Source organism: Drosophila biarmipes, chromosome 3R (genome assembly GCF_025231255.1).
Source record: "Drosophila biarmipes strain raj3 chromosome 3R, RU_DBia_V1.1, whole genome shotgun sequence".
Classification (NCBI taxonomy): Eukaryota; Metazoa; Arthropoda; class Insecta; order Diptera; family Drosophilidae; genus Drosophila; species Drosophila biarmipes.
In genome coordinates, this window is record NC_066616.1 from 21,502,738 (window position 1) to 21,519,189 (window position 16,452).

The 16,452-nt window shown below is 41.5% G+C and overlaps 5 protein-coding genes across 6 annotated transcripts; 4 read left to right on the forward strand and 1 right to left on the reverse strand.

Moving 5' to 3' along the window:
• Positions 1-1,059: 1,059 nt before the first annotated feature.
• Positions 1,060-4,830, forward strand: LOC108026018 (uncharacterized). Of its 2 annotated transcripts, none has more exons than XM_017096708.3 (3): positions 1,060-1,426; positions 3,737-4,009; positions 4,083-4,830. In XM_017096708.3, the coding sequence occupies exons 1-3, from the start codon at positions 1,412-1,414 to the stop codon at positions 4,671-4,673; spliced, it is 879 nt and encodes a 292-aa protein (XP_016952197.1). In that variant the 5' UTR covers positions 1,060-1,411; the 3' UTR covers positions 4,674-4,830. The 2 variants fall into 2 exon arrangements, with proteins under 2 accessions (XP_016952197.1, XP_050744955.1); XM_050888998.1 differs by lacking the exon at positions 1,060-1,426 and adding an exon at positions 3,281-3,462 and having other exon boundaries at positions 3,516-4,009.
• A 59-nt stretch (positions 4,831-4,889) lies between these two features.
• LOC108025987 (uncharacterized) lies at positions 4,890-5,582 on the forward strand. Its single transcript, XM_017096680.3, has 2 exons — positions 4,890-5,045; positions 5,113-5,582. The coding sequence occupies exons 1-2, from the start codon at positions 4,997-4,999 to the stop codon at positions 5,328-5,330; spliced, it is 267 nt and encodes an 88-aa protein (XP_016952169.2). The 5' UTR covers positions 4,890-4,996; the 3' UTR covers positions 5,331-5,582.
• A 93-nt stretch (positions 5,583-5,675) lies between these two features.
• Positions 5,676-6,968, forward strand: LOC108026001 (pterin-4-alpha-carbinolamine dehydratase). The gene is made up of 3 exons (XM_017096691.3): positions 5,676-5,840; positions 5,910-6,060; positions 6,599-6,968. Exons 1-3 carry the CDS (start codon positions 5,713-5,715, stop codon positions 6,896-6,898), a joined length of 579 nt encoding a protein of 192 aa, XP_016952180.1. The 5' UTR covers positions 5,676-5,712; the 3' UTR covers positions 6,899-6,968.
• Positions 6,913-7,688, reverse strand: LOC108026000 (N-alpha-acetyltransferase 40). The gene is made up of 2 exons (XM_017096690.3): positions 7,249-7,688; positions 6,913-7,191 (listed from the first exon to the last, which is right to left on the reverse strand). The coding sequence occupies exons 1-2, from the start codon at positions 7,617-7,619 to the stop codon at positions 6,954-6,956; spliced, it is 609 nt and encodes a 202-aa protein (XP_016952179.1). The 5' UTR covers positions 7,620-7,688; the 3' UTR covers positions 6,913-6,953.
• A 215-nt stretch (positions 7,689-7,903) lies between these two features.
• On the forward strand, positions 7,904-8,734 carry LOC108026079 (uncharacterized). The gene is made up of 2 exons (XM_017096778.3): positions 7,904-8,158; positions 8,232-8,734. Exons 1-2 carry the CDS (start codon positions 8,000-8,002, stop codon positions 8,490-8,492), a joined length of 420 nt encoding a protein of 139 aa, XP_016952267.1. The 5' UTR covers positions 7,904-7,999; the 3' UTR covers positions 8,493-8,734.
• The last annotated feature ends 7,718 nt before the right edge of the window (positions 8,735-16,452 follow it).

The window sequence follows — 16,452 nt, forward strand, 5'->3', positions numbered from 1 at the left end:
TCTAAGCATGAATAAACAACCTGGTTAACAACAAAGAGTTGAGGAGCTGACAGCTAGTTAAGATTGAGCAAATTCACAGCCGTTCTGAACTTGGCTTCGCAACGAAAGTGAAACCCGGTAAGCCCATTTGTTATGGCCGAGAATAAAGACTTGTTTTGACCGAAGCTGACAATTGCATTTGCAGAGTGTCGAGAGCTGAACAAATTCCTAGCCCAGTTGTGTGGCTCACTACGCCTCTATTCTACACTTTCGCCCGGTTTATTGCATTCATTTAATGCCACCGAGCAATTAAGTCGAAGCCAATGAAAATGCCGCCTCCAATGGGAAAGCATTCGGATTTGTTCGCATTGTGGCTCGGATTCATCTCATTCGAAGAGGGAATACCCTTGGAAATTAAAGATCTGTGGGACAGAATATCTCTTAAGCTCCAAGTAAACAATGATCCAGTTCGAAAACTAATATATTTTTATTAAAATAACCATCCATAAGCCATAAAATTATAAAATTCGCATTTCAGTTAACTTAAAATAATTGTATCTAAGGTGCAGTTATTAGATTAAACTAAAAGAATTATTGTAAAATGTTGTACAAGGCCTCTACAAAATATATGTAGCAAGGAGCTATTCATAATATATATCTTTGATCTATAATTATACCAAGCATATAATTCAATAAATTGTTTGGTCCTATGTAACAAATAATTACAATGATTTGATAGTAGAAAATGTCTTATTTTAAAGAGTATTATAATAGCTATTAGTTTTTATTATTAAAGTAATGTATAAAAATATTTGTATACCAAAGCAAGGCTAGCTGAAACTAGGCCAACTCCAAGAAGTTCCTGTCTGTCTGTACGCCCATAAAAACCCCAAAGCCAGCACAGATGTTTATTCGCAAGCCTTCTGACCAGCTTTTCATTGCCACTACTCCGGCCACTAAAGCCTCCACAACCACTGGCTCCACAACCACTGACTCCACAACCACCGAAGGTATAAAAGGTTGTCCGTGGAGCGCGCCCAGCGTTCGCTTAAAGTCCCCAGAAAAGCAGCAGAAAGCCAAGAAACGCGCGTGCGCAGCCGCAGAAAGAGCCAGTCGACCGTCGGCAGTCTCCGCGTAGAGTCAACTCAAATCGTGATCCGATCCGATCCGTGTTCTCCAGAGTGCACTGCATTTCCATATCGCCATACACAATATCATTTGCAGCAACTTGTTTTCAAAGTCATTACGTGTCGGCCAGTCGCTAAACAAATTGTGCATTTTTAAAGACAATCGCACGGAGCGAGTGCGAATCAGACAATTTATGCCATATTTTTGTGGCTTTTCTGGAGCTTCCTGACACAAAGTGCCCTCACCTGCATACGAAATCCAAGGAAATATAAGAAAAGGGAAAACCAAAATACACACGGTCAATATGCAAATGGAAAAGGTAAGCGGTGTCTGTGATAACTTAATTAATTGGTCCAACGAAATATATACCAAGTGATTAAGAGTCCACCCTTTTCTTGGAACTTTCACTTTCGTTTGCCAGACTCTCAATAAGATTCAGTTTAAGATCCAAGACTCAGGTTTAAGGTTAGGCCACTGCCATCTAATGCCTTTGAACTGGTCTTAGCCATGAATCCGACTCGACTGGCGGCTGAGTCAGCCTCCAACGAGCCAAACTGGCAGTGCTGGCCCCTAAAACCCAAGCGAATGAGATGAGGAGTGGATCGGGGCCAGAACTTTGGTGGCTGGAAGTGTTGTTCCAAGAATAACGAGGTAATAGAGTAGGATTCAGAAGGTAGCTTTGAGTACCAGGCAATTAAGTTATCTTAAAAAGAGGAAGTTACTTCAAGATGATAAAAGAGTGGGGAAGAAAAGCATTCTTCAAGGAAATGTAGAAACAGAAGCAAAAACTAATCTATAATTAAATAACATATAGTAATAGTTTTATTAAAAATCAAATAGATAATTGCAGTTTTCCTAGTCATCTGTGTAAGTTACTATATAAAGTTACCATATAAAGTGCACTAATCCAACACAGATACAGCAATTAAAATACAATAGCGACAATCAAGCAATTAGAAATCTGAACAAAGATCAAGGGGTCAGTCCTAGAAATATTATAGTTTTAATCTGTTAGATAAGGTAATAAGTTTATATTATATATATGAAAATACCAAATTGTTTGATGAATAAAACCTACTTAAAATGACATTCAAACACGCTTAACTACCTTTTGTATGTCATCAATTAGTTGAAGTACAAGATGATCAAGTGCGTTTTTGGGAATCACTGCAGGTCAATCCCCTTTCCAAGCCGAGTTCCATTGACACCTTTAAGCGACCACCCACCCAGATTTCTCGAGCCTATGGAAACACCCATGGCCACGCCAAGAGTGCGAGTGATCCGCTGAACCATTTTGGACTATCACTTTCGACGCGCGCATTACAATGGCACTCGAGGTGGCCCAATTTCTTGGAGTGGAGTGCACTTGATCAACGATTATTGTCTGCTGATTCGACTCAATTCACTCCGATTCGATCCGTTTAATTTCACTGCCCCGCCAGATGCCAGATGCCAGAGACCAGATGCCGATGAAATCGAAAACGAAATCACAGCTAGAAGAGAAAAGGAAAAGCGTCGAAAATTGCTCCCTCGAAAGCAAGATCATGGCGATCGAGAGTGGGTGAGTCCGCCGAGGAAAGTCAAAGTGAAATGCTTGGAAAGCAAGGCAAATTGCCAGTCAGTCAGTAAGTCAGTCAAAGAGGGCGGCGGCCCAGCCCGGCTTAAGTGTCTGGGTAATCCGAGAGCGGCAATTAGAGTGCAGCCCCGGGGATCGGGTGATCCGGTGATCGGGGATCAAGATCAGAAACGCGGTCACAGTTCCGCAGATCGCTCCAGTGCATTTCCATGCTCCAGTACCAAGCCACGACAATGGGCAACTCGTCTAACCGGACCTAGACTCCATCTCGCTGAGGAAAAGGCCTTTGCCACAGATCCATTGGAGCCCATGCACTGGGATAGTAGTTCTTATATCTATAGGGAAGACAATAGCATTAGAACTCGAAGAAAAAAGAAAAATCATCTATCGGTTTTTTAAATATCTATATTCAATCATTGTTTTTAATTTATTAAAAATGATGTATTAATTAAACAGATTTTGTATTATAGAAAATGGCTAATGATTTAATAAAACCAGATAAAAAGTGAGCTAAGGAAATGACATATCACAAACGTCTGGATAAAATTCTAGCTTAGAAAATCTTAATTTTCTAAGCCTACAAAAAATACACAAAATCAAGAACACAGTTCTCTATAGATCTTTTCCCTTAGTGTGGACTGGAGCCCCCGTCCGGTTCGATCGGCTACTCCGTAATCCAATTAAAGGAACAATCTACATTTCAATTCAAAGCTAATGAAGTGTAGAGAATTCGCAACAAAGGCTGACATGTGTTGATTGTTTCGGCGACTGCAGTGCTGGTATTTGAAAGTCTCGGTTTCTTCTTAGCCATTACTAACAAGCTTCCCTGTAGAGTAGCTCCAGCTTGGGGTCCAGCTCCCCAACTTCCGTCAAACACAAACACGATTGTGCGTAGTCCAAACAATTCATTGATTGATTGTCGATATGGCGATCAATTAGACAGATTATGGTTTTTCATTGATTTCTATCGCAGTAGTGACAAAATGCCAGGGACAGCTGTCAATGGTAGTAGTTCTACTTATAACTCTCGATTTCGATTTGTATTACCGGTAGCACACACTTTTGATTCTACTGCTCTTGGGAGTGATCTTGTCGACGGGTTCTACGGAAGCCGCCCGTCGTCTGAGAAAGAAGCCGAAGGTCTACAATGCGCTCATCACCACCGACGACAACCTGACCTCCAGCCGAGCCTATCCGGTCATCCAGCCCACTATCCACGAGCCTGGATACGCCCCCTTTGGACCCTACAATCCCTATGGCTTCTACAGTCCTCCGATCGTGCGGTTTGGTCAGCCGATTGTCCCTGGTCTTTCTCCCAATGAAAGGGTGAGTTTATAGAGTTTTAATACTTCTTAAAAATTAATTAACAAAAATTAATTTAATTCATTATATTTTCCAGCTCCCCTATCCCCTGCCATCTCCTGCCCAGTATCCAAGTGGCTTTGCACCGTATGAGCCCCAGCCCGTGGAATCTCCAGTAGAGCAGCAGCCCCAGTCGCAGCTGCCTCCTGGATCTGTCGAGCCACAGGAGATGCCCAAGGAGCAAGTGCAGCTTCCACTCAACCATCAGGGACTGCCGCCAGTACTCATCCCTCTGCCCTCCCAGTTTAGGGGACAGCCCATGCACCTGCCTCCGTATCCGTATAGCCAGTACCCAGTGATCTACGACCAGGCGGGTTACGTCAGGCAGAACTATCTGCCTCCTTACGACTACTACCCCAGCCAGGGCTATCCCATACGTGGGGCCACACAGCCAACTACTCCTCCTCGACAGGAGGCAGAGCACCAGCCTCAGGCCCTTAATCCTCCCCAGAGTCCTCCACAAATACAGCCACTACCATTGGAAAACCTGGAACCCGCGCAGCCCACCTTCGAGGACATTCGCAACGGATCGGAGAGCAAAAACAGTGCCGTTCCGGATGTTCCACCGCCGCCAATACCCTCTGGACCCAAACGTCCGCGACCCGCGGAACCCAAACCGGAAAACTGATCGCCAGCCGGATAATCCCGGATGCCGAGATTCCACACACGTATTTATTACCATTTCGCTTAGGTATAATATCGATTCGATTGTACAATGTCGCTTAACCCGTAAGCTAAAGTAAGAGTTCATTCAGAGATAACGAATAAATAATATGAAATCGCCACTGCGGTGAATGAACTTGGCTGGTTGACCAGCTCCCTTGGGAGAACTACGGGATGATTTCGCTTACTCCGGGGAATTGGCGTTTGTTTATCTCAGCTTGGTGGGGACTATATAAGCATCGAAGTTGGTGTAAAAAGTTACAGTTTGCACTGAATGAGCAGCACAAAATGAAGCTGACCCTACTGTTGATCGTCTGCTTTTGCCTTTTTGGGCTGGGTGAGCACACTTCCTGGTTTATAAGAGAGTTTTGAGGTACCAGTAAATAAAATTAACCATATTACAGCTCTGGGCAATACAATTGTGGCCACCAAGCCACCATTTATTCGCAGTCGCTACAGCTTGCGCTGGCGAAAGACAACCACCGTGGCTCCGGAGGCACCCACTGGATCAGCAATCCATGTCGTCACCACCACTGATCGTCCCAGTTTGGCCACCTCAACCGCCAATGTGGACTACGATTACTACGGCAATGGTGAGGCCGAAAACGTCGTACCCAAGTAAAAAACAATATGTAACAAAATTAAAATGAATGGTTGAATTAATCTATTAATAAATCTGCGTTGTAAAAATTCCTCTGATTCACAAGATCACTCCTGACACATCTTCCTAGCTAATACTTTGCCGGCAATACCGCCAAAATAATGATAAAGTAAAAAACAGGAACCTTGATAAATACCATAAGGAACATGTTATTTGAATTTAAATATAACGATTTTTATGACCGTTATTTAATAAAAGGCTTTTTCAAAACCAGGTGGCATCCCTGAAATCAATACCTCCAATGTTAACTCTATGTTAAGTTAACATGAAACACCAATCAGCTGTTCCCCGCCGGAAACAACAACAATAACAACGGCAAGCAACAAATGAGTTCTAAAACAAAATGTTATTAACAATTAAATGCGCTCAGAATGTGATTAAGCCGAACTTTCTGAAAGTGGCCAATCTGCTCGCCAGTCGCTGTAAATCTGGTTTATCCCACGGCACTGCAACAACAGCGACGAGAGGCAGGTGAGGGGTAGGGGGCCAAAGGGGGGCAAAAATACCAAACTCAAAAACTGAGCTTTACTTTTCGCGCAGCGGTTGGCAAATCTCAGTTCTGTATTCGCCAGCGGCGAGAGAAGCAGCAAAGGCAGCAACTGGTGGCTGTGCAAATCTCCGGCGATCCTACGGCACCCAAACCCCGGAGGCCCCAGCGACCAAAACCACACCGAAAAAGCGCAAAATGGTGGTAAGTACTGGGCAAAAGTTATATACAGATCAAGGGCAGTCGAATCTGAGCGAAATCGAGAGGTTTTCTTATCGCCTCGCAATAGAAACGAGCCCCCAAGGGCGAGTTTTGGCCTAGGCAAGTGTTTTGTACCCTAATCATAAGGGGTTCTACGAATTTGGCAAGTAATTCATCTCGCTTCAACATAAATCTTAGTATTGCTCGTCTTTGTTAGTGCCTTTTCTTAGGGTTAGAACAACTATATCAATCGAAAATGCATATACATTTACGAAATTACAGTTCAGTTCGCCTAAAACAAAGCGCTGCTATAAGTAGAACCAGTTTTACCTGAATTTAGAATACCATTTCCATTAAATTTACATTTAATACATAATATTAACTGAAATGGTTTATTCCCTGTACTAAGAAAGTCCTGATTAGGCATTCAGTATAAAGAACTGACCAGTTTAAAAAGATTTGCCATAATGAAACTCTAAACAAGAGCCCGTAAAAGGCATATATCGCAATATCCACTCACATACTTCTATCCTTTCCCCAGGTGCGACTAAACGAACAGGAGCGTGCTGAGAAGCTGCAACCTCTGCTGGATGCCGGCTGGACTCTGGTAGATGGTCGCGATGCCATCTTCAAGCAGTTCATTCTGAAGGACTTCAACCAGGCCTTCAGCTTCATGACAGGCGTGGCCCTGCTGGCCGAGAAGATCAACCACCATCCCGAGTGGTTCAACTGCTACAACAAGGTCGACGTTACCCTCTCCACGCACGATGTGGGCGGCCTCAGTTCGCAGGATATTCGCATGGCCAATCATCTGGAGACCACGGCCAGTTTGTTGAAATAAACGCATTGTTATACTAGTTGCTAGTTGTCTATAATCTCTGGAGTCCAATAAACACTCAACTCAGCATCGATTTGCTGAAGATTTGATAGTCTGCCTGTTCCAGCACATCCGGGGAGATCTCGTCCTTGACATAGCCCAGTTGCTTGAAGAAGGAAATGGAGGTTTCGTTGTTGTTCAGCACCGTCAGCATGATCTTCTCCAGATGCCAGAGACGGGCGCAGTCCTCCAAAATGCTCATAATGAACTTTCCCAAGCCTTTTCTTCGGTGCTCCTCTGCCACTTGCATTTCGTAGCTGTCACAGGGGGTCTGATAAGTAACTATCTTTGGAAAAACCTTAAGGAATACCTACCAATAGAGCACACAATCCCCGTGGTCCATATCAAAGCGAAACATGGAGTAGGCCACATTCTCCTTCTTCTCGTTCTGGGCCACCAAATAGCGAGCCCAGTTCTTGTTCAGTTCGGCTTGCTTGATCTTTGGCTGCCAGCCCATCTTGAGCTGTTTGTAGTAGGGACCCACGTTGGTTTCGGCCAGTTTAAAGGCCCATTTGAGCAATTTGGAATCCGCATCCGTCTTCGTTCGGCATATAAGCTTGAACTCTTCTCCGCTGGGCGCCTTGTAGCTCTGGTAGCTGAGGGATTCCAGTGGATTCTGAGCCCTGGCGGCAGTCTCCACAAGTTTCTGCTTGGCTCCTTGACTTAGTTCGTCCTGATTCGTCATTATGGAGGTTAAATTTCTTCAGGGAATAAAAAGTGTTAGCAAATTAGCGCGCAAATTAGAGATGACAAAGCGGAGTAAACAAAGGAAATCGATTTCCGATAACTAACAGTGACTTTTTGATGGTCACCCCGTGCCTTGAAGCTTGCGCCTAACAGCACTCTGTTAAAAATTAACAGCACGGGGTTAACCGTTGGACTTTAAAAAATTCCAAAAATATACCAAAAAGCTGGTGTCTCCACTACGTTAGCCAATACATGAACCGAAACCTCCAGCCAGATAGCAGTGCAGCCCTGGTTTTACAGTTATAACCGCGATCAATTTTTTATTCGGATTTTCACATTTTGCAAGTTTTCCAATTTTTTGCTATAAAATTACGCAACATGTCGGAGAAAGAAGAGGAATCAATTGAGTATCTGGTGGAAAAGGGCATTTTCCCCCGACTCCTGGAGATCTTGAAGCAATTGGTGGAAATAGACCCACTGCCCGCTGATCCCCTGATGTACATTTTGCATTTACTGGGCTGTCCGCTGATTCCGCAGGTTCGAATTTTTGGTTTTTTCCTCTAAATAATATAGAAAATAGTATATGTATATGGATATTTCCGATCTGCAGGCCCAAATGAAGGCCCTGGAGCGAAAAGTGTCACGTGCCCACGATGAATTGCGCTATTTGCGACGCTTGATCATCGATTTAGATGGCGACGATCAGCTCTACGACAGCGAAAGCGACGTGGGCGAATATGTGGGCGATGTGGAGGACACCAGTTCGACGGCCCACGAGATTTCCCTGGTGGAAAGCACTGAATCGCAGGAGGACTCCTCACCACCCGAATTCGTAGTCCTCTCTTCCAAGGATTCGGATTCCTCCAACTGAAAGATCCATCAATATTTATAGTATCACATTCGCCGTTGAGCCTCTATTATGTTACTCGAACATATCTTTGGCAACTGCATGTGAGTCCCGGCTTGTTTGCCCCTATATTACATTTTGTTTATTCAATGCATTGTGAGATCTATTACAACTTTTATCAGATAAACTTGTTAAAATACAGCTTGTAGAGAAACCAACTCTACTATTCAAAAATTAAACATTGTTACTTAGCATGAACCATACAATGATGATGTTTTAATAAGGTAACTTTGTTTGTTTAGAATCACTAATACATTTTATTTTTATACATTTCTTGATTAATAATTGTATTCCTCTAACTTATAGAATTATATTGATTTAGTAACATGTTACTGATATATGGTTTTATAACCATAAACATGTTCTAAAACCCATGTTTGCCCCACTATCTCCCATTCAGACAGTTGATTAAAACATGGGCCGAGCTTCCGATTCATGCCTTCTCCCACTTCGAGTTGATTGCCATTAAACCCCGCTACCTGTGGGAAATCAATAACTAATATATGGCACATGTTTGCCGGCAATATCTAGGGCCAAACAAAACAACAATTCAATTAACTCCAACATGGTGAGATGTGTAGCTGCAGTTTGGCCGCAAAGCGATGAAATTTCATTTGCTCCTGGTACCATAGGTTGTGAGCCAAAGGCGGGGTTTTCGGTTCAGGGGTGTTTAATTCATCATTATTGAGCTGTGGATAAGTGTAGCTAATTAAGGCCCGATTGTAAAATGCACTTAATTAATTTTTGAATTTGACAAGCAAACTTTGCTGAATTTCATTAAAAAGAACAAAACTTACACAGAATAAATTACTCAGAATGCAATGCTTCTGTGTCTAATGAGATTCAGCGATAACTGAAAGTGAAGTGCAATAATATATTTAATTATTATTAACAATTTGTTTATTAACTTAGAATTTTGTTTTTAGTGTTTACTTTATTATTTCTGTTCAATGATTGTTTAATTGCCTTAGCTTGTAAGTGTGCAGGAGTTTTTATATAAACTTTACCAGTTCTGACAGAGCCAAAAAGTCTCTTAGTTTTTTGGCCAATCGCACATCAAATGCACCTTTTCCTGCCTTAAATTCAACACTCGTGTTACACAGCTGCCTGAAAAAGCAGCCGGCCAAGTGATTTACACCGTATATTTGTCACAGTGCGATAAATCCATCTAATCCCCCGACATCTGCATGTCCGGCTTGACAAATAAACTGCAGCAGAGCTTACATAAATATTTCTCGCCCAAAAAGAAAACATATTTGCCACATAAAATAAACATGCACTTTTAAAGGGGGCGTGGCCGGGCAGCAGCTGCTTTTAATTGCTTTTGCTGGTTTTCCGAACGTTTTTGCCACTTTTTAGTTGACATTGAATAATCGCTGCGGAAATGGTCGCTTAACGGAAAATTGTGGTAAAAGCGAAGTGGACTCGACTTGATAATTGATTGGAGCTCTTTAAAATTGTTTGTTTGACCGCTGCTGCAGGCCATTCTAGTTTCCTTTTTTTTGTATTTGCCCGTTTAATCTGTGCACGCGTGCTGACTGCAAAGTGGCCAAAGGCCTTCTCTTCCTTGCTTTTTTTGGGCCAAATCTGCTTTGCATGTCAGTTGGTCCGGGGAACGTACAACTTTGGCCACGTAAAATACGAGAACCCCGGGGCTCTAGACCGCAGGCCATACCGATGGAAAACAAACACGAGATGGAACCAAATGAAGTGCAGACGACCGCTAGAGGATCTCTACGAACTGCACATGAGCTATGATCAGTCGAAAAGGGTTAAATTATATCAAAATTAAAAGAGTGTTATCAAAAATCATGAATACAAGCTAGGTTAATTAAATTTTTAAAAAATAATAATAAATAAAATCAGACTTATGTGTGCCAGGAGTTAATTCCGGACGGATCACTATTACCTTACCTATTGTTTCACACATTTTATTACTTACCTTACTAAATGTTTTTCATCTTTTTAAAGTCCTATCTGATCTTATCTTTATGTATTTTAAACCTGGCCAACCAACAGTACAAAATAATCTTGCCTTAAAACAGCTTTGCGTATCATCGGGAAATTAATTAAACCCCACCCACACCGTACTTTCATCACAAATTAATTGTTCAGTAAAATGCGTACAACCTGAAGACCTCCTTATATGTATTCCGCAAAATATAAATATTTATTAATGCTTCTGCTCTGATATTTCAGAGGGGACTGACTGCATTTGCAATCGGATTGAATGGATCCGCCAAAAATGAATGGGGAAAACGGAAAACGTGAAAAGGGAAAGGGTGGCAAGGAGCAGCTCTTCGGTGCCGCTTCAATTTCATGTCGAGTAAATTTTAATTTACTGCTCTTTTGTGACCGCATGCGAGCCAACAAAACTTTGGGTTACTGGGTTCGTTTTTTATTTTTCCCCATTTTTTGTGATTTTTTTTTCGGCTTGCCAGGACTTGTGTGTGAGTTTTGTTTGGCTTGTTGGTCAAATGATATATCTGGTCGGTTGGTCCGTTCGGCCCGAGGGCAAGTGTGGAATTTTTAAAGCCAGCGAACCGCCGAGCTGCCATTACTTTTAATGACCGCAAAAGGCAGTCGAAAAAAATGGAAAGTGCTCGAAAACAAAACAGAGGGCGAAATAAAAAATTTCAGCCATGGCTGGCAGGCTAATTGAAGTCTGTCTGAGTGGGCGAGGGCTGCCCGGGGGGGCGTGGCAAATCTCAAAACTATGCTTCATTAGCCGAGCTGCAAACTCTATTTGCCTAATGGGGCACAGCCCACCAGAAAGTGGAAACGAAAATGAAGAAATTTCAGCCATAAAACGTGCCCGGCTTAAAGAATGAACCTGCTCCAAAAAAACTGGGAAAATATATCCTTGGCAGCAATTGAAAATTCAAAACACAACAATTAAAAAGCAATTAACTATGCAAATTTCAGCGCTGTTAATGAGCCGGAAAGTATATACATCTTGTGTAGTATTTCGCTGGGGGTTTTCCCCATTCGGGCTACACAACATCCGACCCAAATACATCAATGTCTGGGAAATGTTTTGGCCAAATGCTACGCTCACACACTCTCACGTCCGAAAACATTTTATCATTTCCTGTCATTTTTCATGCCACGCAAAAAAGGGTTAAACAATTTTTATGTGTCAACAAGAATAATTTCTGTCACTAACACGAATACAAAGCGAGGCGACTTGGCTCAAATTCGAGGAGTGGAAAGTCGCTGGAAATGTGGGGTGTGCCGTATGGGTGGCGGCAGACAAAAGGCAGTTGGTGTATTAATAATGAAAACAGCACGACGAAAAACTGAGAGAGAACTGGCAGCGATACAAACTGGGACAAACAAGACAACAAGGTGCCACAAAATGTCAGCAAAAAGTGCTGCAAAAGAGTCAACAAGCAGCTTGGAAATTAATACTTTCCACCTGCATTCACACAAAGGTGTGAAATAGCAAAACTCGCTGGCTCTACGTGCAACTATTTGCCACGTGTCATTATGCTTGGCCAAAAGTGCTGGGATATGTGAGCTCACACTTGCCAGGATGGATGCCAAAAAGGATGTTCGGCAAGAATTTATGAGGGGCGACAGGAAGTTTGTTTGATCGAGACTATATTTATGTCCAAGTTTAGGAAAAAAAAGAAAAGAAAAATTTACTTTGCTCTCTGCAAATATACATACTATCCATACATTTTTCTTATTTACTCGAATCCATCTCTAAGTTACAATCACGATTAACTAAACCCTTGGCGATTAATTATAACCTTTACTTTCAGCACTATCTCAACTTGTAGGTACTTAGTCCCCCTCCTCGTGCAGCGCTTTAAGTCTAACAAATAAATAAGCAAATTTGCTTACAAAGGAGCTGAAAGAAAGCATTGCCTGGTAAAACAATGAGAGCAGGAACATAATATGGGGGAAAGTCCACAATAGAGCCCCCGAGTTCATTGTGCTAAGTTCGTGCAAAATAAATATGCTGTGAGCTATAAAATTGCAACGTTTATCAAGGCATTTGCACTGCTGAGCATGCCGATGGCAGAACTAAACTACTTACCGATGACCTTAACAAATTCTCTGCCACCCACAGCCCATTGTGCACTGAGAAAAACGGGAAGAAGAAAATTAAACAATTTGGGAATTGTAAATATTGTTTTATATTTTTTTATAAAATGCTTTCGAAAATATTGGTGTAAATATCTAATTATCGTAAGCATGTGTTTATTTGTTAATAAACAAATACATAAATCTTTTCTGAATTGCTAAACAACAAAATCAAAATTCTCGTAAGCAGGAATATTTTCTAAAAACAAATTTTACGTGTTTAATAGGCTTTCTAGGCTTATAATCTACTTTTTTTACATAAATCTAAATCAAAATATTAAATACAATTTTTTGGAAAATGTTCTCCAAGTGTAAGCCTTTCTCTCATCAACCCACAGCCACCCTTTTCCCGGCAGGTTGCACGGCAACAGCTTGGCCCTTGGTCCAGGATCATTATTAATACCAATTAAATGGGCTTAGGTCCGCCTGTGTGCCCAATCATTCAATGCTTATTACGCATACGCCCCGTGGCCCCGCGCAGCTTGGGAATTTATTGCGTAACCATGACAACGGCGAAACTTTTTAATTGAAAAAAGTGCTTGGAATATCGGCTGGCGACTGACTAGATAAGCCGGGGGTTAAGCAAGACCTCTAATTATTCGGCATAACGCTTCATTAGAAAACCGCGTTAAGAGAATGGCCTCTTAGACCGCCGTCGCCACTGCCGCCGCCTGATGAATGACTTAATCACCCAGAAAAGCGCCACACAAATCAACGGGCCCAACAGGATCCCACTTCTGCTGTCACAGAACTTTTACCGGCTAAAAGAACTCAGCTCGGCTCGGCTCAAAATTAATGGAGCCAATCAAACGAGCAAAAAGCAGACACCAGTTTGGCCGCAAAGTCCAGCTTGGGGTTGGGTTCGAGCCCAGGTCCTTTAATAATCACAAGATTTGTGTGGGCTGCATACAAAATTAGCAGGGAGCTATAGTCTTCGCAACGCATCGCTTAAAACTTTAGGTTACCATGGCCAGAGCTCATTTATTTTCCTCTGGGCGAACATTTCATGGCTTTCCCGGGCCTCAGTTACCATTTTCACTACTTCGTTTTCAGCTTATACCCTGTCAGGAGATGTACGATAGGGAAAACAATTATACAACAAATTTTAATTTAATTTTCTTTACTTTTAAGGAAATCAAAGTACTGCTTCGTAGTTAATTATATAAACATTAATAAAAATATTATTTTTTTATACTTATTAGAGTATTTCATAGTTCATAGATTTCTGCTTTTTCCGTTAAATTAAAGCCTGGCGAATTGCAAAAATATTAACTTCCTGTGCAACCAGCAAACAAGCAGCCGCAATGTCGGGTCATCAAGATTTTAAAACTTCATTTTTGCGGCGCACTCGGCGGCGTAGTTTAAGAATTAAGGCTTCCATTTTTGGCTCAGGTCGGTGGCTTTAATTAAGCCAGCGCAAACTTGAGTTTCCAGCACTTTTCCTTGGCTTCTCAGAGTTCAGAAATGCACATGGAAAATTCGCTGAATTGGCATAAAATGTAATAATAATTTCGCAGCATCTTCTTGGGCTTCGGCCGGGTTGTCTGTGTGAGGGGGAAACAGCTGTTTCCGGCGGGAAAACCGGATGGGGTTAGTCTGGGCCGGGGCTTTTCCCCCAGCGGGGTGGGGTGGAAAATTTTCGGAAAAAGCCTTTGTGGCATTGCGCGAATAAGCGTGTGCCGCAATTTGCTATTCATTTGAATTTTCAGCTGGCTGCCTGTTTCCCACCGCCGACCATAAAATGCAAGAGATTATGAAAAGTGCGCTTTTGGCCACTTCCTTGTGCTGCCGCAAAAATATTTGGCTTTATATTTTTCCGCCAACCGGCTTTCTTCTGCTGTTATTGTTGTGAGTGCGGCCACTGCCACAATAATAATCATAATGCAAATACGTGCTGCATTTCGGGGCGCTCATTCGTGAAATTTCAATGTGCCACAGCATTCATTTCGCTGTGCAATCATAGTTGAAATTTAATCAAGTCGTTTGTGAGTTTCATTTAAATTTTAGATTGTGTTTCCAGTGGCACGAAATGCAGGTGAGGGTGAAGTGAATTTGGAATCGGTCTAAAGTAGTTTGAAATTTAAAGTTTGAATAATATGGGATGAGATATACAAATCAAATAATATTAAAATTTCAGATAATACAAAATAACTTATAGCTACTTCTTGTTATCCTCTGATTTTTTCTATGTCAAGATACCTTTGTATAAAATAAAAATTGCTTAAAATGTAGATGTAATTATCTTCAAAATTGTACAATATGTGCCCAGTTTTCACATCAAAAATGTATTTCCATTTATTTAAAAAAAGCTTTGTAATTTCATGCTCGTCATCCTCTTTATTTCCCTTAAAGCCACTGCGTTCTTCTCTTTCGAGCCGCTGCCTTGTGACCAAGAAAACTGTGACATTTATTCTATCTTATTTCCAGTGCTTAGGTAAAGCCAAAGGATTTCAGGCCAGAGAGCTTTTCTTGGGTATTTATACGTAGCTCGCTGCCAAGTACAACCGAAAGCTGAAAACTATTACAATAATTTTTATATTTATTTATGAGCTGAAGGACCGAGGGACCTAAGTCCCATGATGATGTCGCTTGTGCACTTACTTTAATAATACATTTCTATGCCTGCATTCCGGCGAGAGGAGAACTTTTCAGCTTAGTAAGCATTACTTGAACCTCACTCGGCATTAGTTTTTGTTTTGGCCCAGGGAGGAATTCCGGTCACGTGGCTGTCATTGGATATCGAAAACTACGAACTTCCCAATGGGAATTCCGTAGGTCTAACGAGCGTGACAAATGCAAATTAAAGTATCAGATCCGAATTTCATGTTGACCCTGTGGACCTGGCACAGGCGAAAGGTTAAGAGACCGTGTCTAAGAGCCAAAAATCTAATCAAGTGCCTTGATTGCATTAGAAAGTGTTATGAATGCCAGTGAAAACATGAGATTTCCTGGGAGATAGACATTTGCAAGGGCAAAGCAATTGAGAATAGGTGAAATAAAACCACTTTTAGATTGTATTATGCTATTGTAAGTTTAGCTTGTCCATCATAAATTAAAGAATGTCTCGTTTTATAAATTGAAAAATATTTTGTATCACTATTTGGTCAGAAATCCTTTGCTCTTTAAGCTAAATAATAATAATTTCAATTTTATTTCCAGCTGAAACCTATTTATATAAATTTTAAAAATTCCTATCAACGCAAAACGAACACATACATTTCTCCTTTGGGAAACAGGAACATCAATTCTATGCATTTAAATGTTTGAATTATATCAACCTATCAAAAAACTAATTTAGATTTCATAGAAATGAGAAATTTTTAATTTCCTCAATATGGTAATACGAAAACATTAAATTCAGCATTAAATTCAGCAAACTGAAACATAGAGAATTTAAACCCAGAAAGATGTGCGATTTCCCTAGTCAACGTGTTATAAATGAATTTCGTACTTTGCCTTTTACGAAATTTTTGCAATTTTCCACATGCCAATTTTTTTGTTTTTTTCTCGGCTGACTGTCGTGTGGCCCCGAGGGTCCGCTGCAGTTGCAAATGCTTGAAATTACATTTTTCGCATTAATAAAAATGAAATAAAAATAAAAACCGAGCTCCTCCCGTGCACGAAATATGCAAATGGGCCGAGTGCAGCGCAGCAGATAAAACTGAGCAGCAGACCCATATGTGAGCTCTGGTCCTTCCTGCTCTATTTTTGCTGGGTGGACTTGGTCTGGAGTTTTTCGGCTGACACCCGTAATGTGGAGCAGCTGTTGCAGGCAGTGCCAAGAGTCACAATAAATTCGGGCATTAGTCCCTCAGCTTCCATTTTTGGGATT